Consider the following 26,431-nt stretch of genomic DNA (forward strand, 5'->3'; position numbering starts at 1 on the left):
AAGCAATTGAAAATGTGTTGTGTTTACATTTACCCAATTCAAGTAAAGAGGCTAAAATAGAGAGGCAATAATTGTTTTTGTCCAATTCAAGTAGAGAAAGCTAAAATGGACATGCTGTAATCGTTTATGTAGTGAATTTAAATGAATTGTTCTCACAAGTTCATAAAGGTAAGGATGTCTTAAAATAGGTTCATTTGAAAGTGGGTTGGGTTTTGACCTCCTGTGACGAGATGGTGTGAATGTGTGTTAAGGTGAGATGAATTGCAGTGACAAAAAATGTTAAGCGTGTCACTAAAAATACTATGGCAATGTAAGGGTAAAATTGAATATTTTTATTGATATCAATTAATTTCTGATGAATTTATTTTTGTAAAAATATAAATGAAACACTAAAATTGATTAAGTGTAAAATTGAAAAATTATCTTGTTTTGACGTCGAAAATACGATCAATCGCGTTGCGTCGAGGATGAAACAACTCCCTACAATTTCAGGTTCAAACTCATTATGATTCAGTAATAATATAATGCGCCGCTTGGTCAAACATTTTTTTTCCCTTCTAACGTAATGCATTCAAGTCAAAAGTGGTGCGTTTGAGAAGTCCATCATTGTAGTTAGGAGTATTGCAGTTGCGGTGCAGTGATATCATAATACACCACTCAACCAAACACTTTTTAATCTAAACGTAATGCATTCAAGTAAAAAAAATGGTGCGTTTGAACGCATCCAATACCATGAGGACGGATTTTGATGCATACATGGCCATGGATCCATGATGAATCCCATAAACATACAACAGTCACAGTCACATCAAGCCAGTTGCAGAAAAGGAGGAATGGCGTGGAGATATTTTCGAGGAAAATGATGATACGTTTTTTTTATCCTTAATCATGCTATGATGTCAAAAAGTTAACAGGCAAATGAGGGAAGCCCGGGGCCTGTAAAATTACAGCAGGCCCCACTGTAATATACTTTTTTGACATTAAAAATTTTTATTTTTATTTTTAAAAATCATAAATATGTAATGTTAATCGCAACGAACACAACCATATATTTTTTGTTAGAAACAAAAATCAAATTCAACATGAAAAAGACACAACAATTCTAGACCATCGGATATAAACTCGAAATATTCAATGTTTTGATCACGATGAATTTGATTTTTGTTTTAAACAAAAAATATACCGTTGGATTCGTTATGAAAAATACTACATATTTATGATTTTTAAAAATAAAAATAAAAATTTTTACTACCTATAAAATACATTACAGCGGGACCTGCTGTAATAAAATTACAGCAGGTCCCGAGCACCCGCAAATGAGATGGAGGAAGCAAATTTCCAACTTCCACCATGTGACTCATTGAGATTAACAGCAGTTCTAATCAGTAATCAAGATACTTAACAGCAGTTTATAAAGTGCATAATAATGGATTGGGTAGGCAAATCTTCCCACCCACAACAATATCTAACTTTTTAGCCAAGAAAGTCTTTTTTCATATTTTACTAAAAGATCTCCCCTTCTGTCTTTGATCCCTCCAGAGCCTACAGTCACTAGAGATCTATATAAACCCAGTTTCCTCAACAGTGCTAGCACCCTCAAATGTTTTGATTAATGAAAAAGAAGATTTTCTTGACGTTTCTGGTTCAGGTACGGCTGAAAAAAACCTCTCTTTTGATTCAATCTCAGTCATCTTCTGCTTTATTGTCCAGTTTCTGTTCATGGAAGGCATAAAGGGACCATCTTTGATTGATTAGTCTGGATAATTTTTGCAGCAAAACGGTCCCTGATTCGGATAACAAGTCTCCCCACGAAACCCAACTCAGAAATTCTCCATCTTTTTGGTTCATTTGAGAACAAAAGATGCCCCTTCCATGTCCCTTTCTAGCTGGAATCTTCAAGACATTCGCCTTCTTTTCATCATGAAAAGCAAAACCCAGAAAACAGAGACCGAAAAAAGGATATAATTTCTCCTCCTCTGTTATAATTAGCCGCTAGTGGTCACCGGATAAGCTTAATTTTTCAGTACGTCTGACTAGCAATGGTGAATATGAATCGGCGACTACTCGAGTCGGATCAGCTAAGCATGCCGCCGGCGGATGCCAACGGAACACACGATTCGTACATAAACGAGACCAATTTCGATACAAACATGGTCATAATACTGGCCGCCTTATTGTGTGCCTTAATTGGTGCACTGGGTCTCAATTCAATCGTCCGTTGCGCGCTTCGTTGTAGCCACAGATTTTCCACAGAGACTCCTGAACAAGCCGCGGCGCGATTGGCCTCGACTGGACTGAAGAAGCGAGACTTGAAACAGATTCCGGTGGCGGTGTACGGCGGAGCGGGAGTTGGGATTACGGCTACGGAGTGTGCGATATGTTTAGGGGAGTTTGTGGATGGAGAGAAAGTGAGAGTACTGCCAAAATGTAATCACGGATTCCATGTGAGGTGCATTGACACGTGGCTCGTTTCACACTCTTCGTGCCCAAATTGTCGGCATTCGTTGCTTGAGAAGCAGACAACGGCGGCACCTTCGACGGTGGCGGAGGAAGTTTCTTCGGCAACGACCAATGGGCCCCGCCAGCAAGGTAATGTTACCGTCGTTGTTGAAGGGACAGGTTGAGTCATGGCCCTCCATGTTCTGCTCATCTACCCATATGGGTTTGTCATGTCAAAGTTGTTTTCTTTTCTCTGTATGATTGGAACTCTTGTAGTATTTGCAATTTCAAATGTCAGTAGGAGTGTAAATTGTCATTTAGGGGTAATGTAATTTTTCGTCATTCAAAGAGTTACCCGTTACAATCCATTTTAGGGGTAATGTAACTTTTCATTATCGAATGAGTTATCTGTTACAATCCAATCATCGAATTTTCAAACGTTCAAATTTGAGAATTCAAAGTTAAAATTTGTTTCAATATAAACAATTCGACAGATTTCTGACCTTTCGGACAGTTAAATTGTCTCTTTATCATTTGAAATTTGAAGTTTTAAAATTGTTTTCTGTATTACCCATCTAGGTTTATCATGTTAGAATTGTTTTCTGTGTATGATTGGAGCTTGTAGTATATCAAATTTCAAATGTCAATAGGAGTGTAAATTGGTATAGGTTGTCACTTTATCAGTTGAAGAAATTGAGTTTCTTTTAATGGTTCAAGCTTTGAGTCGACCAATCCACTCTACTTTTGGATTCAATCTAGTGGTTTGTCTGACCAAAATTGGAATCAAATCAAAATTTTAGCTCTTGGTTTGTGAGAAATCTCCTCCACTCAAATGAACAATATTGTTCGTTTTGGGTTTATCGATTTCCGTAGATATGTTGACCCCACACAATTTTGTTTTTCATGAGGCTTCTCACCTTAGACCCGATGGAAATACCTTGTTAATGAAAAAGGAATTAGACTTTCCTTATAAACCACATTCCTTGGGTTTACCCAAATAATGTGAGATTTTTACGTACAAGTCTTGATACTCCCCCACACTTTTATCTACATGAACCGAACCAAACCGAACAATATTATCAATGTGTGTTGGGTTGGAAATTCTAATAACATTACCCGTCATTTATCAGTTGAAGAAATTGAGGTTTTTTCAATGGTTCAAGCTTACAGTCGACCAATCCAATCTACTTTTGGATTCAATCTAGTGCTTTAACTAACCATACTTGGAATCAAATAAGAATTTTAGCTCTTGGTTTGTAACCGTTGCAAAGACAATGGATGCTCAATTACAGTTATGAACTAAATTAAGGATACTTTTGTTCCCTTTTGGGTGGTTTCATGCTTCTCTTATTGCCCTTTATGTAGACAATGCGTGAGTCTCGAGTGGAAAATTGTCGGTAAGAACCAAACTACTTTGGGGCAGCGGAACATGGTTTATTTTAAATGTTGGATTCAGTTGAGCTAAAGATTTGGGTTGAACTCGCTAAACGAGTTGGATCTTATGATCTTGAATACTACATATACAAAAACTTCATTAACAATCCGTCTGTTTGGTGGAGCAGATCTGGAAGGCGGCTTCGTCCAGCCAAACAGGCGGGATCCGCTTAACGGGAGCTTCTTTTCTTAGGTGTTAGCGTATGTGCATTTTTAAAAAAAAATTGAAAAAACATGGGGTCCATATAAGATTTTTCCATAAGATTTAATAATTTCCTTGTTAGCATTGAAAATCAATCTAACCGCTCGATCAAACTGACCCAGTTCCATTTGATAGAGCTTATAAGTTGTTAAAATCAGTTTAATTTATAGGTTGTGCAAATAAACTAACTTATAAACTGTGAAAAAAATTGCGAAATAGGTTGTTAGGGAAAACTTATGACTTACGATATCTCATAAGATGTGGAAAGTTTATGTTATTTGTTAACTTTTTTGTTTTTTTATAAATATTTATTTGTAACTTTCTTGTTTTTTAGATGGTGAAAAAGTTGTGAAATAAATTGTTAGGTAACTAACTTCAGTTGAAATAAGCTGTGAAATATATTTTGGGTAATATAATTTTTGGTCACTGAAAAAGTTGACCAAATCCAATTTGATCATCGAATGTTTAAGCGTTCCAACTTGAGAACTCAAAGTTAAAAATCGTTTCATTATGCACACTCGAGCAGATTTTCAACTATTCAGACAATTACACTGCTAATGTGACATAAAAAATCAATATAAGGGATCAACCCGAATATTGAGAAATCTGCCCGTGTGTGGCAGTGTGCATATTGAAACAACTTTCAACTTTGAGTTCCCAACTTGAACGCGTGAACATTCGATGACTTGAGTTGAAAATTGACAACTCTTTTAATCAATTGCAATTATATTGGGTTACGCTCCACGTGGTGGGACGCTTGAACCTATATTAATGGCATGTTCACAACCTCGTGGGCCTGACTTTGGGTGAGTTTGTGGATCAAAGTTGTAAGAAGTGGACTCTTATTTGGGCTGAAGTAGTAGAGGCCCCATTCAATTAATGGGGGCCCAAGACATGAACCGACGAAGAGATTGGGGAGTAATTTATATGGTCACATGTAGAATTGTAGACCATGAAAGAACTGAAACTCTAAAATATGTAGAGATTTTTCTAGTAGGGAATTAAAAATCTACTGCGAAAACAGGGGAATAAAAGGGACTTCCCATACTAAATACTAAACATGCTAATATTTTTTTTACCTAGTTATAAAATATTTGCAATGCAACACATACTGAACATAACACCTTAAGTGGGAGTATTTATATATTTGATGATGTCCAAAATTAGCTTTGTTTTGGTGACGTATCAATTGGTCGGATTGACATCAGGAAGTGTATCCTCAGATATGCTGAGTTGACCCGCACAGGAGAAAACATGAGCCAAGGGGCTTTGAGTTTGTTCTTGGGGGACCTCTCTGACGCTCTAGTCAGTTGGGTAGGTTATCAATCGGGAATGCTTGGTGCTTGAAGCGCTCTATCTCTCTCAAGTAACAAATAAAAGTGCAGGGATCAAAATCGTTTGCTTAATGTTGAAGGTCTCGTTTTATATGAGTTGGAGAGAAATAATTTTGGAAGGAGAAGATCTTTTTACTCCCAATTTTTAGGCAGATTTTGAGAAGGGTGAATCACATCCTTAATACTTTCATAATTGGAGTCAGTCTCTTTCAGGACTTTTGGTTCCCTTCGGTATTCAATCACCCGTGATTTCCAACGTGAGCCTGCTCAATTGTCCCGAGGTGGCATCGAGGTCACCTTGCTTCAGTGTACTGTCTAACGACTTCTCGGGTACAGTTGCTCAGCCCGACACCTCGATTAGGCCTTGATCGACATCTCGAATGGAAGATGTTCGACACCTGGTAATACCATGCTCGTCACCACAATTTAACACCTCAACAATGTGGTGCCACGCATCATTGAAGGATGATTTTTGGTATCATCAATATTCTTTTCAAAAAATTAAAGACGAAGAAGAAGTGGTATATATATTATTGTTCCAAAGATGCTACATAAGAATATGTACTATTCATAACCTTTTTTTTTTTTTTTTTGTGGAAACAATCTCATTTTTATCCATTTAAATTTATAACCTTTTTGTTATAGAAAATGAATAACAAATTAATAACCTAAATTTCGAGTGGGAGGAAATGCCAGCCTCATATTATTTGGCAAGCAGATAGAGAGGGATATGATCCCATTTTACAAGTGGCAGTCACCGATTGGTGGATATGGACCTCATGACACACCTTTGTAGTTCAATTCAATGCAAGCGTGTGATAAGTGGTGTAGAGAGTGCCACGTGGAACAAAAAACCTATAAAATATCAATAGTCAATAAGAACACACGTATGAGAAATTTTATCTACACACCACAAAAACATTATGTTTACACCACTTTTTAATTTTTTATAGTTTACATAAATATATTTGTGTACAATGACATATTAACTCTTAAACTAAAAATTTAAATTAAATATTTTTTACATATTTCATCTAAATAATCATTCAGTTTCTCTTGTCTGAAATTAATTAAATATCTGCCATCTATTTCAGCTAATGGTTAAGATTTAATATCAATTCATCACCTCTTAAATCTGTTCTAGGTTTCTTTCTATGCTCTCTTAGTCTCTTATCACAAAATTGGTTCTCGACCAGACAAGGTAGGCGACCGCTACGGGCGATTCTCCTCGTGGACAATAACCACTCTCATGTCCGACGTTTTGCTCTTTCTAATGAGGTTGGTTTGTTACCTGAGTGATAAGCCTCTTACAACAAACCAGGATCGTTTAACTGAGAAGAGCTGATTGCCATGTCGGATCGCAGAAATCATGGTTGTACTCACTTCTCTTGCACAAGTTTGAAAAAACACAATTGTCTCTCTAAATCTAAAAAATGCCTTAAAGAGTGATATTTGACCCAGAAACACACTTTGAGAGTTCGGATCCCATGTTGGGCTCAGTCCTCTTCCCACCGGCGACGGTTGTGCAGTCTCCGGTGATACTGGCCGTCACTTACATTGTCCGGTGGAGAATCAATTTTGAGAGTGAATGGATAAGAGATAAACCTAGAAGGACCTTGGTATGTTGAATCTCAAAAAGGGATTGCTCCAAATTCGTATAAAAAATCTACACCGAAGCAAGATCAAAGGAAAAATGGGTGTTGTTGATGGTGTTTCAAAGAACATGAGAGAGAAACATGTTTGTTAATGGTGCCGGAGAGAAATATATGTGTCACTTGGAGGATCATTGATAGAATGAATGAATAAGATTTTAAAAAATTCCAACTAATTCCAGCCAATATTGAGTTGTAGTTAATTTGCGTGTAAACTTGACAAACTAATTCCTTATATTTTACAAAACAAGGTTTTTTTTTGTATATTCATCAAAATTTTGTGTGTAAACTTAGAATTTTTTGGTGTAAAATTATAGGATTTGAGGGCTCCACAATTCCCTAAAGTCTACAATTAATATCCAATGATAAAGAAAAAGTCATAGAAATTTTAAAAATAAAAAAACAAAAATGTGGTGTGATGTGGCACATCTCTCAAGCCATTGGATTCTAATTGTAGACTCTACAATTTGAAACTAATTGCGGAACCCCTTAATCCAAACTTATAATGTTTATAAAGTGGTGTAAAGATAGTAAATTGATGGTGTGTAGATAAAATTTTTCCTCACGTATTGATTGTCTTCAGATAAGGGCTCCCCCTCTAAAGCCCATATTAAACGAAGCCCATCAAGCCCAACTATCACAAACCATACAATTTGAATTTCACAACTGCATTTCCTCTCACGGATTCACACTTGTTTACGATAAATGGCAGCCTCAACAATGGCTCTCTCCTCCCCTTCGTTTGTTGGAAAGGCAGTGCAGCTCGGCCCCTCCTCGCCGGAGCTCTTCGGCAATGGGCGTGTTTCGATGAGGAAAACCACCAAGCCCGTCTCATCGGGAAGCCCGTCGTACGGCCCAGACAGGGTTAAGTACTTGGGCCCATTCTCTGGTGAGGCCCCATCTTACTTGACTGGCTAGTTCCCTGGCGATTATGGTTGATTGGTTGGGACACTGCTGGGCTTTCAGCTGATCCAGAAACCTTCGCCAAGAACCGTGAACTCGAAGTGATCCACTCCTGATGGGCCATGATTAGGGCCCTTGGGTGCGTATTCCCTGAACTATTGGCCCGTAATGGTGTCAAGTTTGGTGAGGCCGTGTGGTTCAAGGCCGGATCCCAGATCTTCGGCGAGGGTGGGCTTGACTACTTGGGCAACCCAAGCTTGATCCATGCGCAGAGCATTCTTGCTATCTGGGCCACTCAGGTGCTCTTGATGGGAGCTGTTGAGGGCTACAGAGTTGCCAGTGGGCCTCTCGGTGAGGTGACCGATCCAATTTACCCAGGCGGAAGCTTCGACCCATTGGGCCTTGCTGACGACACAGAGGCTTTTGCTGAGCTCAAAGTGAAGGAGCTCAAGAATGGTAGGTTGGCCATGTTTTCCATGTTTGGGTTCTTTGTTCAAGCCATTGTGACTGGTAAGGGTCCATTGGAGAACTTGGCAGACCACGAAGCTGACCCAGTTAACAACAATGCTTGGGCCTATGCCACAAACTTTGTACCCGGAAAGTGTATTATCAAAGATTAATGTTCTTAACAAAGTGAAAAGATACTGTGAAATTGTGATTTTACAGGCTGAATCGATCCTACTTTCTTCTCACATCAATTGTTTTTGACTTTTAGTGTTAAAACTTAGAACATTCGCCCCGTCAAAACGAGACTTCAACACCAATGCACGGTTTCTCTACTAGAATCCGCAATCAAAACTCGTCCTGACGTCAGTATGGTCAATGTTAGTGTGTTTGGACAGTTATAACACACTCATTTAAATTACGATTCAAATAATTTTTATGGCTTTGGAAAGAATACTCTAAGACGATTTTTTTTGCACTACAGATAAATATATATGCATTGCTAATAAATTTATATGCAATTGAAATTATTTTGATGAATCTTATTTAAAAGAGTTTTTCACGTTGATTTAGAATATTTATTTTTTTTCAAATTCCATCAAAAATCATTTTAAAATTTTGTTTAAGAAAATAAAAAAGTACGAACTGATGATGTTATGCACTGAAAAATATATGATAGAGGCGCTGAAGGCTGAAACATAGAGTTGTGTAATTTCTTTAAATGAAAAGGGGTATAAATGTAACTTGACAATCTCTATCCATATTAATAATTATTTTTTTAGTTGTCCTTATTAAAATAAATTTCACCCATTGTTTCCCTACTGACAATTGCCAAAAAAAAAATATAGTGCAATGAATTTGAAAAAGGGAAAAAATCTCAACGAAACCAAACAAAGTTGCCCTTTAGATATCCAAAATGAACCTAATTCGGGTCATCAATCTTGCGTACACAATAATTTCTCACCTGACGATAAGATAAGTTGGGTCAAAACCCAACAATACATGGTGATTATTCTAATTAAAAATACAAGTACATATATAAGTGGGGTTTTTTCAAACGTTAACGCTCAAATTTGCCACATTTGCAAGTCTTTTGCACACAAAGGCACTTGCCATTGTGACATTTGTGTGCATTGCACTCTTCAGGACAAATGTTACACTCTCTATCGAGTGTACACATTATATTTAAGTCAGTTCCTTTGTTCTTGGTGCACCTGCACACGCCAGATTCACAGAGACTGATACCCAATGGACAGTGTTCCCATGTAAAGCTCTTGTCCCTGCACTCTTCATCAGCTGAACACTTCAATGGTGCTCCTCCATTAATCGGAGCTTCAGCTACTTCAATATTTGAAAATGATTCACCTACAAATAAAACAAACAAAGTAAGAAAGAAAGAATTGCAAAAGAAACATATATATGTGTGTGTGTGTGTCTATATCGAGGGAGGGGGGGGGGGGGGGGTTGGGTTTGAGAGACTTAAAATGACCAGGAGAATCACCAAGCAGAGAGACCTAAGTGAAGCCATCATCATATATGATTTTCACTGAAAGTTAGTAGCTTGAATTCTTCTTTGTTGTTTTCACAAAGAGGTAGAGTACTTCAATTCATGTAAAGAATGGTGTTATTTATAGGAGTGGAGAAGTCTTTGTGTAATGGAAAATTGCAAATTGACAACTGAATTTCAGATTGTTTATGATCTGAATTTCAGATTGCTTGATTTGATTCACAAATGTCATTTAATTTCGTGATTGTGTTAGGTATCAGACACACCAATATCTTGTAATGAGACACACCAGTGGTTATTATGGTTAAAAATCTTGAAAAATTAGTTAATTAATCATGGTTAGTCAATGACTATTTGTAACACTACTTTTTATTTTTTTAAATACCACAAAGAATTATGTTTGTGATTGAAATCGAACATTGTACACACATATGCCTAATCCGATCGATTGTCAACCAAGTCAACTCTCGTTGGTGTTACTTTTTAAATAAACGGGATTACAAGCCGAGCATGAATGGAATAGTACGGGATCATGGTTTTTGTTATTGATTGGTGAATAGGGGTGACAAAATTTTGGTCGATTCAAGATCTGCGCAAGACATGAACCGAGCGTATTTGTTCCTGTGAGAAGAAAAGTTCTCGCTGGTAGTTCTGTTTGTAGTAAGAGTACAGTGTTGTCTGCCACACATTTTGCAAGAAAAACGCCATTTTTGCAATTGAGAAGCTGTCATCTTCTTCTTTCAGAGGATAATGGTGGGTTTGTATCAAATGCTTTGAAGTAGAACTGCTTTTAGCCGAAAGCATCACTAGTTTACGCTCTGAGAAGTTCATTGATGTTCGAGATAGTTTCCTCGTCTTTGTGGCTTTCTATCCAGAACCATTCCTTGCTTCAGCGCAGCACCATATACACTACAAGCACCTAATGACTGTCCCTGTATATCCAACTCCCTAAGCAAAAGGTCATAGGTGATTCTGCTAGGTATTCTGCAATTATCTTCATATATCAGAACCAGAACCAGCAAGGCCTTGTTCAACTTTCCATGGAGACAAAGCACACGAATGACATTGTTAAATGTGATTATCCTTGGAATATAGCCTAACCCAATCATATGTTGTAAAACAACAAAAGCCTTGTCAGATTCTTTCCTCAGGCAAACAGCTTGGATCAGGAGGTCGTAAGTGCTGTAGTCAATACCTAAAGCTCTGCTTGTCATTTTCTCGAACACTTGATATGCATCTTTTGACAGGTCCTTTTCTTTTAAAGACTTCCTGCATAATCCTCTGAGAAGAGCTCTCATAATTCTCTCATCAACCTCAAAACCAATCCCAACCATCTCTTTATAGACTCTTAATGCTGTGAGAATTTTATCCCACTTTAACAACCCATGCAACAATGTATTATAAGTAATATAATCAGGCTTGCAATTTTTCTGCTCCATTTGTCTTAGAACACCAATGCCATCCATAGGCCTCCCCTCCTTACAATACCCATGAAACAGAGTGTTGTAAGTGACCACAGTTGGTGTCAGTCCCATCTCTAGAGCTTCATTAAGCAATTCCATGGCCTCATTTGATCTACCCACTTTGCAAAACCCATCCATAACAGCTGCGTATGTATAAATATCAGGCTTAAAAGAAGCTTTCTTGATTTCTGTCAACCTCTCACATGCTTCCTCCACCCTACCCACATAACACAGCCCCTTTAACAAGCTGTTGAATGTTTGGACAGTGGGTTTATGTCCACTTTGGTTCATAAGCTCAAGAACCTCAAAAGCCTTCTGCAATCTGCCCCTTTTGGACAATGAAGTTATGAGAACAGTGAATGTTGCAGCATCTGGGTGAAACCCAGTTTTCACCATGTCTTCTAAAACTCTCAGGGCCTCATCCAGACCATTTTTCTTGCAATAACACCTGATGAGGAGTGATTGTGTCTGACAATCTGGCACCACCTGGTACTTCTCCAGATTTGAGTGGAGTTTCAAGGCAAGATCAAGCTGATTTGAACTGACCAAACCCATGAGAAGATCATTGAAATCGAGAAGAGTCCTGATTCGACAGTTCTTCAGAATGATATTAAGAATATCATCTCCCTCCTCAGATGCAAATGCTCCAATTCCATCCAAGAGAGCTTGCACTTTGCTTGCAGTACTGCTTCTCTTATCGAAACCCATACGTTCTTGTTCTTCTTCATTGATGGGTGAGTCATCATAATTTACAAACAAGCTGGTTTCAGATTTATCATTCCAAGAAGGGATTTCATCTGGACAATATAGTGGCGTGGGAGCGACATGTTTTGGGGTATACAGTGATGACCTAACACTGACAGTGAATCGTTTCCCTTGATGAAGGAATTTGTTGTGATTGCCTCTTCTAGCTGTGATCAGAGAACTGGGTTTACAAAGTAAAGGAGAATGAAGATGCTGGCATGGTAGAGAGTATGGAGAGGGTATCACCATATCACATTGCCAGAGATGAGACACAGGAGAAACGGCTCAGAGTTGAATATCCACTCACATTATCCAGATTCTTTGGGCAAAATAGTTTTCTATCAAGCCCAGACATCCATAGAAAATAAGAAATCTGGCCCATTATGCTTTATAATTTTTTATCAGTCAACTTGAGGATGTTAATGGAATAGGGCTCTGTTTGGCAGAGAGGAAATCTTGATTTTCAATGTTAGCGGAAATGCTGTGAGATGTTTGGTGAACTAAAAACTGACGCTAGCGGAAAAACTGTTGAAATAAAGTATTATAATATTAGTTTTTTATATTAAAATTAATCTAATAAATATAATTCTGATTAAAATTAATTTTAAGTATTAATTAATAAATATTTTTAATTATTAATTAATAAAATATTAATATTTCTTTATTTTAATTATTATAACTGTTAAAATATTTTAAGTATTAAAATTATTTTAATACGTAATCTAATAAATATAATTTATATTAAAATTAATAAATATAATTTATTATAAAAAAATTAAGTATATTAGAAAACTGTATATATATTAGTAAAATTGTGGAGCCCACATTAATTATTATAAAAACTTAAAGACATAATCATTACGTGAGCCCCACAATTAAAAAAAATTAAAAAAAAAAAGTGTTGGCGGATCCGCCTATAGAAGCTCCATTTAGAGCATCCACATCAGATTACCTAAACATGAGTCTGTCTATAAAATTTAGAGATTTTGTCAAAATAGAGCTCTGCATCAGATTACCTAGAGCTTCCCTATTTTAGAGCAGCTCCAACGGTACCCTCAAATTAGAGAAAATACCATTTTGGGGGACCACTTTTGATTTTGATTGCTCCAACCGGTCCCTCATATTCACCCGCAAAATAAGGAAACTCTCACATCTTGATCAAAGTTGGGGAGACTCCACTCTCCCTCAAAACATTAAAAATTATTATTTTCTCTTTCCTTCCTATTTTCTCTCCATCTTCGCGCGACCTTGCTCCTCTCCTGACCTAGATCGGCACCACCACTTAGATCGGCACCATCAAAGCTTTCGTAACTATCGCCTGCCTCTGCGCTTTCCTCCTCTCTCCCATCACCTTGAAGCATTTGACCAGGTATGATTTTTGGGTCTTCTCTCCATCTCCTTCTCTAAACATTTGACTAGCATTCGATTGAAAAAACAGATTACATATTAGTTTATTATGCCTATTAGTATCAGATTACATTTAATGATCACTTGAAAAAGCAGTTTAGATCACTTGGCCGATTTTTCATAGTTCTAGTTCTTGAACACCTGTAATCTTTGTTTGTAATTGAATTTTGATGGTTGCATTGGTCTCTATCACATGTAGATGGATTCGCAAAACAGTTCATACTTCACCAGCCTATTAAGTGGAGGATCAAGTACCGATGATCCCTTGTTTACCCAAGATTATGGTGACGTTAATGAGTATAGTCCCAATGTGCCTCAAGTCACCAATACCCCTTCCAATACCTCTTCCATTGCTAGGAAGAATCAACGGGGATCCAACTTTGCTATAGATGATGATATGATGCTCATTTCGGCGTATTTATTTGTATTTATTAATAATAAGTTAAACTTGAAGGTAGTTAAAAGTAGTTATATTAAAAAATAATAAAATATTTGATGTGATGTTGAAATGGGGGATGTGGTTGGAGTGATATTAAAATAGGGATCCCCTAAAATAGATTTTGGATTAAAATAGGGGAGAGGTTGTCCCCCAAAATAGTATTGTGGGTTGGAGATGCTCTTACAGAATATGAACAGTAGTTCCCTACATCTAGAGAACCACTATTCACTTCCCTAAACATAAAATAATATTTTTTCCTACTTTATTTTCTACTTTCTCCTCATTTTTTCCCTCCTCTCTCTCCTCACTCATTTCTTTCTCTCTCATCTCTTTCTCTCTCGTCCCCTCACATTTTGACTCTTTTCTCTCTCCTCACTTTTTCTCTCTCTCTCTCTTCTTTCTCTCTCCTCACTCTCTCCTCACTCCTTTCTTTCTCTCTCCTCTTTCTCTCCTCACTTTTTCTCTCTCTTCTTTCTCTCTCCTCAATTTTTTTTTTCTAATTTTTAATAACATTAATTTATTATTTTAATTAATATATTGTTTTAAATGTAATTAATTTATTATTTTAAATAGAAGTAGTTTATATGAATAGAATAAATAAAGTAAAGAGAAATAAATATTATTTTAATGCAATAGAGAATATGATAGGCAATCTGATGCAGTGTTGATTGGATAGAGAATCTGTAAAATAGGGGAAAGTGACATTTTATCAGTATTTTAGGGAATCTGTTAAGAGAAACTGATGCAGATGCTCTTATATTGCAGCGGAACCGCTGCACATTTGCAGCGGTTCCGCTGCAGCCGCTGCACCGTTTGGTGCAGCGGAAATGGAGACAGCGGGGTGCAGTGGATCCGGAAGTAGGTTTAGGGTGGGGGCCTTTACCCGTCCCCGGTTTATCCATTTCTCTGTTAAGATATCAATGAAGTATTTTAATATTTACTTCATTTCCAAATTCGTCGGGCAGAGATTTTATCCATCTCTGTCAACAGTAACATTGACAACTCAAATAAATGCATAAGGAAAACTAAATGTATAAATTCTAAAAATAAAATTTAGAGCTGGTTGGATTTCGACAAATATGTCCCAATTTTCCCCCGTAAAATACACCCTAATGTGATGTATGATTTTGAGTCGGGACGAGTTGTGCGGTACGAATATTGTTGACATCCTCGCTCAGCTGTCCATCATCAATTTATGAAGTCAATAAATAATATATTAATAATATAATATATCTATGCTCGGGTCTAGGCTCTTGGTCTTGTAACCGACCTGCGAGAAACTACACGAATATCAGGTCCAAAACCCTTGAGTATGGCGATTTTGAGTTCTTGTTTTCTCAATTTCTAAGCTTGGATTTGGCTGGATGTGTTCGAATTGTTTACGTTTGAGTTGATTCGGTGCCTGCGAGTTGCTCGTCGTCCGGGAATGAGTTAGCTTCTCAGATCTGAAAGGGCTCGGAGTTTGGATGCTTCTCTTGTTCGTGTTATGGATAGAAATCTCACTTTGGCAGTTCTGTTTCTGTTTTTGATTGTCACCGATGTTTCCAGTGCTTCACTGCTCTCTAGGTTTCGATATCTGGTTGCCGTAGATTCAAGCAACAATAACAACAAATCTGCCCTAAGCGAAGTAACTCTCTCTGTGAATCTCCTTTCGTGTATATATTATTCTTCTGTTAATTGCTGAGGACAACGATGGAATGATTCGTTTGTTGTCAGGTTTCTCCGTCACCAAGTCCTGTGTCAACGATTGGTGCCAGTCACGGCAACAGTTCAAACGATTCAAAAAAGGATCCTCCAGTGCCTAATAGCAATGATCCACAGAAAGTCGATCATACGGGTTCGAGCAAGAAGGGATCCGGGAGCTCGAATCCTCAAAATGGAACAAATGGCGCCAATGATCAGGAAACCAAGAAGAATGAGGATAAAACTATGTCAGCGTCAGTAATTGGTGAAAATTGTACGGGTCTGCCTAAGAAGTGCAAGGATCTGAACTCATTGGTTGCATGTATTCCTAATTTTCTTTCGGGTAAATTCGCATCTTTTTTTTTTCTTTAACTTTTATTTCACAACAATTTATTTGGTTGCACTTTTCTATATATTTCTGTGAATTGGAAGCAAAGACTTTGGCCTAATGTAGTAGTTGTTGGGAATGGAAGTTGGATGGTTAATGACATTACATAGTTTGCATTCTTTCTTAATGAAAAGTGGACAATAGCTGCCTATTTGTAAACCAATAATTCAAAACCATATAAATCTCATCGCAATCGTGTTGGAGTTTCATTTTAGATTAGGGAGCACCAAAATGCGATTACTTTGTTGCTTATAGCTCCTACTTATAATTCATCGGAGAAGTAGAAATGTCATCACAGCCACAAACAATCACTAAAGGAGTTCTTTTAGACCTTGCAGAATGTCAGCATCCCAATTACAGGTTCTTGGTTTTTCCGCTTACTGGATTGGTATGAGATAGTTTAGTTTCCTTATTAGTCGCGTGTGAGTGTATAACTCTAGGGTCTTCTAAGGTTCTTCAGTCATAATAATATCATCAACATACACCACTTTTAGGATATTCCTGAATTTAGTTGTTTATTTCAATGGAATGATGGACAATTGATGATGATTGTACCGATTCTTGATGATATGAGTAATCACTAATCAGTCTTATTATTTTTCTTATTTGCTAACTTGAAGGGCTAAAAGAATATGGTGTGCTGGTGCAAAACATAGGAGATATCGCTTTGAATGTAAATCTTACTCTCCCAGGTTCTCTTGAGAATTACAAGTCAATTGAAATACCCAAACACCATTCCCAGAAGGTTTGTTCTTCGTTCTGCTACTTCGTCATATTTCTATAATTGTTATATGCATTCTATTAATCCTAAAATCTTTTAAGTTTTATTTAAGCGTTTTACACTCCTCATACACTTGACTTCTCATGTTTTATGATCAGTAATGTTAAAATTGAAGCTCAGATAGGCCTCAGAAACATTGTAGAAACTCATTAAGCACATTTAATAAACTTGTATGAGGAAAGGTGTTTAGGTTTTGTTTTGTTTTCTATCTAGTGATGTGTATTTTAACTTTTGTAATTTTTGGTAATTTAATTATCTCTTGAGCATTAGTTCTTCCTTTTTAGACAAATGTATTCTTTGTTGGGTCAAAACTCGAAATTCAAAAAATAATCGGATCTTTCTTCATGGCTCACATTCTTCTTCTTCTTACTGGTTGGCGTTGAAGTTTGGCCTATATTTCTTCCTCATTCTTGAGCTAGGTGCCTTTTCACATGCCTGAGTGGAAAAACCTCTGCAGTCCCGTAGAAAGATTTGACTACTAGCTTTTTTTGAGGTCACTCGACGTTCCTAAATGCATTTGATTGTCCCTGATATGTGTTGGAAACTAACCTCCTTTGTAATTTCAACATACTGATTTTGGACGTTCTTTCCGTTGGCACTGCATTCTGGAGTGTTCATTCCCTTAAAAGAGAGAATGAAGGAGCGATAGAATTGCTTGCAAAAACTAAACAAAGATGCAATGGAGAGAAAAAGTGTGGGAGTTGGATTTTTTTTGGGGGCGGGGGGGAGGCTTGATACTTCCGCAGTCTGATGCTTTCACACATACTTCTTGGATTGATTTGAGTAGAAAAGGAGAGAGATAAAAAGCTCCGACTTTTTTGCCTGGAGAAAGAATGAAAAAGGAAAGAGATACAGCACACATGCATTTATACATTACGCAAGCACACACATTCCCTAATAAATGATCCAAAGTGACCTTGACCTCAATTTTTGTTCCACTTGATCTTACCCCACTATCCTCCGTACACGTAGAGAATGCAAAATTCCATATCCATTCTCAAGTATAAAAAATACGACTTCCTACATAACCTTGGTTTTATGCTGAGTGGCTTGACAGAATCTATCACTTTGATTTTGATTATAAGTTCAAACACTGAGTAATAATGAAATTAAGTTGGGGATCACCACTTGGCTCAGTGGTTGCCATCCAATGCTAAGACCTTTGCCTCTTGATGAGGTTGAAGGCTCAAAATCCCTCTCCCGCTTGCCTATAAAAATGAAGTTTTAAGTTAGGAAATATTAATTATTGCCAATAATTAAAAACAAAGACTGGCATCAGAAACAGGAAAAAATTTAGCTTGTGGAAGTTATTTAATTTTCTTTTAAATTGTCTGCTGTTGTTTTCCCACAGAGCTCATAAACCAACGCATGTATATCATTACTTTCTGCTTATCTGTGCTTTCAGATTAATGTCACTGTTGGCGAAAGCACCAAGCTTATCTTTGTTGCTGGAAATGGGGAGTGTGTGCTTCACATAGGCCCCGGTAAATCAGAAGATAAATTTTTCCTGCGTCTCCCTTCTTATGAGAAGCTGGTGACCCCCATCAACGGTGCTTATTTCTTAATTTTTACTGTGATAATATTTGGTGGGGCATGGGCTTGCTGTAAGTTTAGGAAGAAGAGATATCATGGTGATGTCCCTTATCAAGAGCTTGAAATGGGATTGCCCGAATCTCACATGGATGGCAATGGGGAATCAGCTGAAGGTTGGGATCAAGGATGGGATGATGACTGGGATGAGGAAACGGCTGTCAAGTCGCCAGTAAGTCGTCCTGTAGGAAACATCTCAGCCAATGGCCTTACTTCAAGGGCCTCAAACAAAGACGAATGGCAAAATGACTGGGATGATTAGTGATTTTATAGAGGACAGAGAGGTTTTCAGCAAGCTGGATGATGAGGTAAATTGAAAGGGAAAAAAAATAGATACAGAGAGTAGCAAATCTGCAATGTTGACTGTAAAGCTTTCTGATACGACTTGGCATTGTGTTGCACTGGTTAATGTACTGAATATCATTTTTACTTCAAACACAGGAGGTAATATATTTTTCTGTCTTGTAACCCATCTTCTTTGGTTTTGTTTTTGCTGGATATGATTCTTGGTTACATTTGTTTTGTACAATATTTTGACATCCGTCTCCTTTTGGGGGAAAAAAAAGGGTTCTTGATGATTTAATTTTGGAGGGATTATTTCAATAACTGTTGTGTTGTATTGTTCAGAGAGGAAGTGATCTAGCGGCGACTTATCTTTTAATTCAAATTGTATTGGACGTCTTTTGATCCAAATAGATATGGAACTTTGAACTTTATCTGTTGGGTTCGGCCTTCCATCTTTGTCCTCTCGTTTTATTGGTATTTTATATGTTCTTGAAGACACAGAAGAAATACAAGCACAAGGTTCAAGCACAATCCAGAGCCAGAGGTTATGGATTGCAATCCGATGGTTAAAATTTGAAAATGCACACTATACAATGTAACACTACAGGGCGGCTTCGTCGGTTCATATGTCTTTGATTTTTGCTAATTGGCTTGGTGGCCCCCGATACTTGAGTCGATTTTGATACGGGAAAGGAGGTGGGTTTTGAGATGGATTGCAGTGTTTCTGCCTTGGCGAGATGCGTGATTGCTAGACATGGGAGACCCGCAATATGAGGTTTTTTGGGGTCTATCAGTAGTAGCTGAAGGAGTTGGATCCGACGCTTGTGACAGTAGGATGAGAATCATACTCGCAAGGGAAAGGGATGATGGGTTTGAAGTCTGGATTATAAGGGATGACAAATCTTCTATTGTAAATCGTAAATCTGAGTTAGATCTAAACTTATGATGTTAGACTTTGATCTTCATTCCATGTAGCGGGTATTCATGACCGTACCATAACACCTGATGACCTGAAAGGTTTGAGGCAGCTCGGCGCATCTGGCTCTTCCTCTGAAGTGCCTCGCATCATGTGCCAGTAACGGTCTTAACAGAAAGTTTGTTAACTTTTTTTCTTTTTAAAGCGGAGAAGAGGTAATGGTTTGCAAGCCCAAAATAAGTAAATAGCACCGCCCAAAGCCCATTTGGAGTACCACCAGCCCAATTATAGTTACTTATGCAACCCTATTTGAGCAGTCCATGTAAATGTAATGCCAAGTGTTTGATGAAAGGCCTTGTTACGCTATAACTTGGATACGTTTTGCATAACATTAGCAAATGTATATAATTTTAATTTCTATCCTATTTAAGAATATATGTGATGGAAAGCCAAGTTCATCAGCATGATATTTTAGGCTTTGAGCCATCATAGCCCTCGAATCATTATAAAACGCGTCATATTAGTTAAGGAATGACTTATCCATATAAAACACTTCACAAATCCGCACTCAAATAATGTGAGACAAAGGATAGAGGGCTCCAGTTCTCCCCGAAGATCAAGTCTAAAACCCTCAACTATAAACTCTAAACATTAATTTCTAATTTCTAAACTCTAATATGACATTTTCATTAAAAAAATCATAATTTTTTTAGGAAGAGTTGAAATCGGAATTGAGTCAGAAATTGGAATCCCTCCCATTCCGTCTCGCATACCCATGCTATTATAGTATTGTTGTAGAAGTCAAATTGGCCATGAAAAGTTCCACCACTACATGTGAAAAAGTTGACATGAGTTGAAGGGTCTATCATTCTGTCTCTCAATTGAGTTCTAAATAAGCAAAAAAGCAATTCATTCTCTTTGTTTTTACTCATCACTAGTCAGTCGCTTTAAACTTTAAAACTTCTTACTTCTTCATTTGCTTTGCATCATCTAGACAAACTATTTCCAACAGTTACCCTCTTGTCTGCAAAAACTATATGAAAACTTTTATTTAGAACGTGAATGATCTTTGGTCTGTCTAATTTAACTTTTTGGGTTCAAAAAGAGAAGGAAATATCTATTAGGATATCGTGTAAATGATGTGAAATGCCTTAACCAGCAAATTAATTTATAGGGTTGAATGACAAAATTGTTGTAAGATCCACACCCCGTACACACCAATAATATTGTTTGTTTTGGGTTGTTTGGTTCCCGATGATACATTGGGCCTACGCAGCTTTGTTTCTCCTTAGTCCAGCTATTAAGGCCAGAAGCCCATGGGCCAAAACCCAACTCATTTGAGTTGGGAAAAGACCTTGTTGTTGTGTTATGGCCTTATGGGTGGACTTATTGCCAACATTTATCGATATGAGATTCTAACAAAAATAACAAATTATCAGATAATATTTGAGTAGAAGGTTTAGGGTTCAAAATTTAGCTTCCACAATTTCCAAACTCTCATTTATTTGAATTTTCCACATATTGGATATATGTTTGGACATTTTTCACATGTTGGGTATACCCAGGGGGCCAGCGTCATATGTTTGGATGCTCCTTAACGGACTTTGAATTTTCACATGTTGGGTCGTTGGATTGTTCATCACACACGTACACACTTGTCGAGAGTGTTGGAATAAGATATAATTATATAAATAATGTGAAAATACAAATAATATCCATAATAGTCATCCACCAAAAGATTTCACCCATCAAAAAAGCTTAAAAATACCTCTTTTCATGACCCCCCAAGTCATGCGACATGATTCTAATGATGTCCAAACACAATTTGATTGCTGGTCCAACACCCTCTCCCATTAATCTAGTCTTCAAATCTAAGCCTCAATTATGAACCCTATTTGCACTAAACAGAAGGGCTCTGTGTATGTATGTGCTTGGAAGTTGGAACTAACTTTGAAAATGGTGCCTTAATAGCATATTTAGCACCACCTGATACACGCTTAAATGAGTGATGAGGGTGTGAGGAAGTTCTTAATTATACCAAAAGTGCAAGTGAAGCAAGGGATTGCTTTTTTCAGACACTATCATAGTATATCATATGCTATGACATTCAACTATGTTGTCTTTGACTAGTAGTAAGAATCATATGTTACCATGTTGCAGCATTTTGAAGACTTGTCATTTTGATTTTTTTGTTTCTTTTGATCACTTACAAATACGTCATGGTACAACTCAGTCTCTTACATTCCAAACATTACAAATTAAACATTGGCTTAACTAAGTTGTTCCACGATCAACTTTTATTGTGTTTTAGTTGGTTTGACTGCTCCATCACATTTCGCCTACCAAATCTTTGTTACCGAGAACAACTCAACGTATTTAACTTTGGACAACCCAATAAATCCAAACTCGGAGAGGGTATGCACGTGCAAACTCGCCTGACATATTAATTGGACCGAGACCTAACATAAACTATTTAGAAATAGCTGCGCCAAACTTAGAATCGAACTTCCAACCTCAGGTGAGATTCTTTATGCCTTAATTCTGGAGAGAACCAATTAGGTAATTATCCGTCATCGCCAAGTGGTTAATTCGCCTGAGAGATTAGCTTCATCTCTCTCATTGAATTACAAAACAAACAAGCAAAGGATAATACTCTCAAAACAAAAGAGAGATTCAATGTGGTCTGTGGAGTATAGACTATGAAGATTAGTACCAATGCCTCAAGTCATACCAGTGAAAAGGAATCCGGTAAGAGAAAACTGTAACAATATAAGGAAAAAAAGAGTAAACAGAGAACAACAACAAATAAAGGGAGGAAAGAAAAATGAGAAATGGGCATGCAACAATATATTTCTTTCATCTGTAACTGAGAAAAAAACCCCGATTCTTCTTCGCGGGAGGAAGACTTCGATGTTCAATCTATTCCAACTCCTCTCGACCCTCTGATGGAGACTGGATCAATTCTAAGATGTTAACAACCTCTTCCATGTCAGGCCGATTTGATGGAACTTGTGATGCACATATCAGACCAAGCTTTATTACTGGAATTGCCTCATCTGCAGGAAAATTACTCTGAAGCCGCTCATCGACACATTCCTCCATCCTGCCATCCTCCAGTGCTCTCCTTACCATGTCACAAAGCACCACTACGTCATCTTCCATGTATTCCACAGGCCTTTTCCCAGTAACCACCTCCAAAACCAGGACCCCGAACCCATACACGTCACATTTCTCTGTTATCTTCACTGTTCGACAAGCAAACTCAGGAGCCATGTAGCCAAGTGCACTCTGGATTTTGCTGCTCAAAATACAACGGTCCAATGCTGGCAACAGCCTCGCCAGGCCAAAGTCTCCCACTTTGGCCTCACCAGAATCGTCTAAGAGAACGTTGGTCGATTTGAGATTGTAGTGAATTATGTTCAACTGATGTAAATGTGCCAAACCTTTTGCCATCCCGAGAATTACGCGGAACCTCTGGCGCCAAGTCAGGCAGTTGCTGCCAGTTGCGTCGTGGAGATGCCTATACAAACTCCCACTGGATATATATTCATAGATGAGGAGTTGCAAGGATGGAGTCCAATAATAGCCGTCGAGTCCTACAAGATTGTGGTGCCTGATCTTTCCAAGATGTTTCACTTCCCTCTCAAAATCTTCTTGAGACTTGATCAAACCGGACACTGTCAGCTTCTTGATGGCAACTGAACGCCCATCTCGAAGAATTGCCCGGTATACAATCCCAAACCCACCACCCCCAAGTTCACAGTCCTTGTTGAGCAGTGCATGATCTCCAGCAACAAACTCAGCATCGCCAGTAAACATGACAAGCTTGCCATAGTTTGGATCATTAGTGGGGGAACAACTGAAATCGTCCCCATTAGACAATGCGAGTGCAGCAGCAGAACGTGACATTGATGACCGAACATGGATATTGAGAAGAGTAACGACCACTAGACCAACAGCAATGAAAGCAGCAGCCCCAATGGCAATAAGAACAGAGATGCTAAGAACAATCTTCCTACGCCGGTGATTGAATGAGGAAGAACTGCCATTGGACGAATCAGAGGAGTTAGGGTTGAGGACAATGGGCTTTGGGTGGACTGAGGGACAAGCACGCTTCACAACCGAGCCACACAATGACGGATTGCCAGAGACAGACGATGGGGAGATTGTATTGAAGTATCCCCCAAGAGGCAACTCACCTTGAAGGTGGTTATGGGCGACGTTGAACAACAACAGGTGTGAAAGATTTGTCAGCTCCTTGGGTAAACTTCCAGTTAGATTGTTGAAAGAAAAATCAACTAACTGAAGGTTGCTTAGGTTTGCAATCGCTGCAGGTACCGGACCGGTGAGGTTGTTCTGAGACAGAATCCTGAAAAGCATATTGCCAATGGAGTCATATATTAGCAAACAACCTCAATTACACAATCCTGCTTTTAAATTTAAAATTCAATCAACAATGGAACTGAGCATATGATCCCAACAACATAACTAAAACAAGCAATTACAAGTAGATTACACTATATATGTACAAAGTAAATTTGAAGGTTCTCAACAGCCAAAGCAAGATAGGTGGCAGGGGGAAACTTACAAGGTTGTAAGAGACGAGCAATTTTCGAGTTGAGTTGGAATTTTTCCGCTTAGGAAGTTCTTCTGCAGCCTCAACTCCTTGAGCGAAACAGCACCTCCAATTTCAGAAGGAATGTTCCCATTTAGCCTATTGTCACTCAAATCAAGAACATTAGCGGATTTCAATTTGCCAATGTTTGTCGGAATCGAACCAAGAAGTTGGTTTTTGGACAAATTTAAGGACAGCAAGTCACCAAGAAACCCAATGGTATTTGCTGTTTCACCAAAAAGAACTGAATTCTGCAATCCCATTTTAGAAATCCAGGAAGGAAGATCACCAGTCAATTTATTCTGGCTGACATCAATAACCAAAAGGTTGAAGCAGCTTTTCATCGACTCAGGCAACTCTCCGGTCAGGCGATTCATAGACAAATTCAGTTCCTTCAATGCTGTTAGCTTCCCTAAGGAATCCGGAATCCAACCGGAGAACCTATTAGCCGAAAAGTCCAAGGTCTCAATAGTTGTTAATTCTCCAATCCAATGTGGAACCTCTCCTATCAATGAATTGCCCCGCAAGATCAATGAAGTGCAGGAATTAAGCTTCTGCATCGACTCTGGAAGACCTCCGGACAAATAATTCTCACTAAAATCAAGGGATTCCAATACGAAACAACCTCCGATATCCCATGGAATCCGACCAGATAATCTGTTCTTCCCCAAATTTATCACTCTCAAATTGTACAAACTTCCAATTCCTTCAGGAATCTCCCCGTCAAGCAAATTATTTGAAAGATCAATGGACACAATGCCCCTCATATACCACAAAGCAGAGTATATCTGCCCAGAAATCTGATTATATGAGAAGTTAACAGCTTGAAGTGTAGAGCATGAGGTCAAAGAAACAGGGATTTGCCCTGTCAGATTGTTCCTCGCAAACGAAACCGATCTCAACGACCCACATTGTCGAAAAAGCTCGTCTGGGATCGACCCGGAAAGACTGTTTTCACTCAAATCAATAACCTGCAAGCTCCACAGGTGAGCAAGATCAGGGATTATGGTGCCGGAGAAGTTGTTGCTCGCCAATGACAGAATTTGAAGGAACTGCAACCGCAAGAGGCCGCGGCCTATATGACCTGAGAGCGAGAAACCATTCAGGCTGAGCTGGGTGACCCGGTTGCTACTCTGGTCGCATGTGACACCGTCCCAACCGCATGGACTGTAATCGTCCTCTGTCCATGACTGCAGCTTCGCTTCTGGGTCCTGCAGACCGGCCTTGAAAACGATCAGTCCCAGCACGTCGTCGTTGAGAGTCGGATCAAGTGACCGTACCGGCAAAACCAGAACTGGAGCTAAAAGCAGACAAAAGAGTAGGCCGGGTAGCATTTTTTTCAATCTATTTATCGGCTTTTAAAAATGTCAGTCCGCCATGAAATGAAAGGAAATCCAGGAAAATCAGCTCATATATAAAGACAATACACGTACAGACAAATAAAGTGCAGAAAACAGAGAATTTGAGAGCAGGTCACGCCAAGAAAAGCCTCAATCAAGCTTCAAATGCTTAATTGAAACACAATGATGATGATGATGAAATTATGAGGTTGTTAAGACAATGCACTCTAGCTGTTTGGGGACAAGAATGAGCAACTTTCCTCTTCTTTTTCTCTCTATTTGAACTTCGAAGTCTGTATTTTCTAACCCAAAAAATGTAAAACCAGATATATACTCACAGGAACAGATAAAAAAAAGGTGAAGGCTTTTGATCTCCAACAAATACCAAAACACCCAACTCACATTAATTGAACTGAAACAACAGAGATTACAGATTAGAGAAACCCAGAAAGAAAGAATAACAATATATGAATCGAGAATTTCAGGCAAGGATTCCCGGCGGAAGGGACGGTAGAAAGAAAGAGGGGGAGAAGATGAGAGAACCCTACAGCGCCATTAAAGAAGGGTCAGTGACAGTGAGGCCTGTAAACAGAATAATTATTAAAAAATAAATAAAGAAATGAAATTGTTTTGTTGAAAGAATGTAACGGACGAGTAAAGCAGAGGGTGTTGCAGGTTCTTCCGAGAGAGAGAGAGCATAGAATAGAAGCTGGCCTTAGCCTCACTGACCATTTTTTACTTCATTACGTGGCGTTGGAGCTTCTTCGGTCAAACAAGAATCCAATGCGGCCGTGCCTTCTCTCTCACTGCCACGGATGCACGAAATTGTGCGAGTCCCTAGAGTACTGAATAGCTCGCGTTCGTC

General features: G+C 38.3%; 5 protein-coding genes and 1 pseudogene across 5 annotated transcripts; 4 read left to right on the top strand and 2 right to left on the bottom strand.

Annotated features, from left to right (window-relative positions):
• The first annotated feature begins 1,348 nt into the window (after nucleotides 1-1,348).
• Nucleotides 1,349-2,861, top strand: LOC119998455 (RING-H2 finger protein ATL74-like). Its single transcript, XM_038845789.1, has 2 exons — nucleotides 1,349-1,648; nucleotides 1,774-2,861. Exon 2 carries the CDS (start codon nucleotides 2,040-2,042, stop codon nucleotides 2,622-2,624), a length of 585 nt encoding a protein of 194 aa, XP_038701717.1. The 5' UTR covers nucleotides 1,349-1,648; nucleotides 1,774-2,039; the 3' UTR covers nucleotides 2,625-2,861.
• A 4,905-nt stretch (nucleotides 2,862-7,766) lies between these two features.
• Nucleotides 7,767-8,584, top strand: LOC119998609 (annotated as a pseudogene).
• Nucleotides 8,585-10,354: 1,770 nt separating this feature from the next.
• LOC119998489 (pentatricopeptide repeat-containing protein At1g12775, mitochondrial-like) lies at nucleotides 10,355-12,407 on the bottom strand. Its single transcript, XM_038845840.1, has one exon. The coding sequence runs from the start codon at nucleotides 12,369-12,371 to the stop codon at nucleotides 10,743-10,745; it is 1,629 nt and encodes a 542-aa protein (XP_038701768.1). The 5' UTR covers nucleotides 12,372-12,407; the 3' UTR covers nucleotides 10,355-10,742.
• On the top strand, nucleotides 12,387-15,357 carry LOC119998610. The gene is made up of 6 exons (XM_038845949.1): nucleotides 12,387-12,455; nucleotides 13,159-13,491; nucleotides 13,729-13,953; nucleotides 14,734-14,826; nucleotides 15,026-15,117; nucleotides 15,318-15,357. Exons 1-6 carry the CDS (start codon nucleotides 12,387-12,389, stop codon nucleotides 15,355-15,357), a joined length of 852 nt encoding a protein of 283 aa, XP_038701877.1.
• Nucleotides 15,211-19,126, top strand: LOC119998920. Its single transcript, XM_038846394.1, has 4 exons — nucleotides 15,211-15,595; nucleotides 15,685-15,994; nucleotides 16,660-16,784; nucleotides 18,226-19,126. The coding sequence occupies exons 1-4, from the start codon at nucleotides 15,455-15,457 to the stop codon at nucleotides 18,670-18,672; spliced, it is 1,023 nt and encodes a 340-aa protein (XP_038702322.1). The 5' UTR covers nucleotides 15,211-15,454; the 3' UTR covers nucleotides 18,673-19,126.
• Nucleotides 19,127-22,360: 3,234 nt separating this feature from the next.
• LOC119998376 (leucine-rich repeat receptor-like protein kinase PXC2) lies at nucleotides 22,361-26,391 on the bottom strand. The gene is made up of 2 exons (XM_038845696.1): nucleotides 24,200-26,391; nucleotides 22,361-23,980 (listed from the first exon to the last, which is right to left on the bottom strand). Exons 1-2 carry the CDS (start codon nucleotides 25,558-25,560, stop codon nucleotides 22,531-22,533), a joined length of 2,811 nt encoding a protein of 936 aa, XP_038701624.1. The 5' UTR covers nucleotides 25,561-26,391; the 3' UTR covers nucleotides 22,361-22,530.
• Nucleotides 26,392-26,431: the final 40 nt, after the last annotated feature.

The sequence above is a fragment of the Tripterygium wilfordii genome, chromosome 5 (genome assembly GCF_013401445.1).
Source record: "Tripterygium wilfordii isolate XIE 37 chromosome 5, ASM1340144v1, whole genome shotgun sequence".
Lineage (NCBI taxonomy): Eukaryota > Viridiplantae > Streptophyta > Magnoliopsida > Celastrales > Celastraceae > Tripterygium > Tripterygium wilfordii.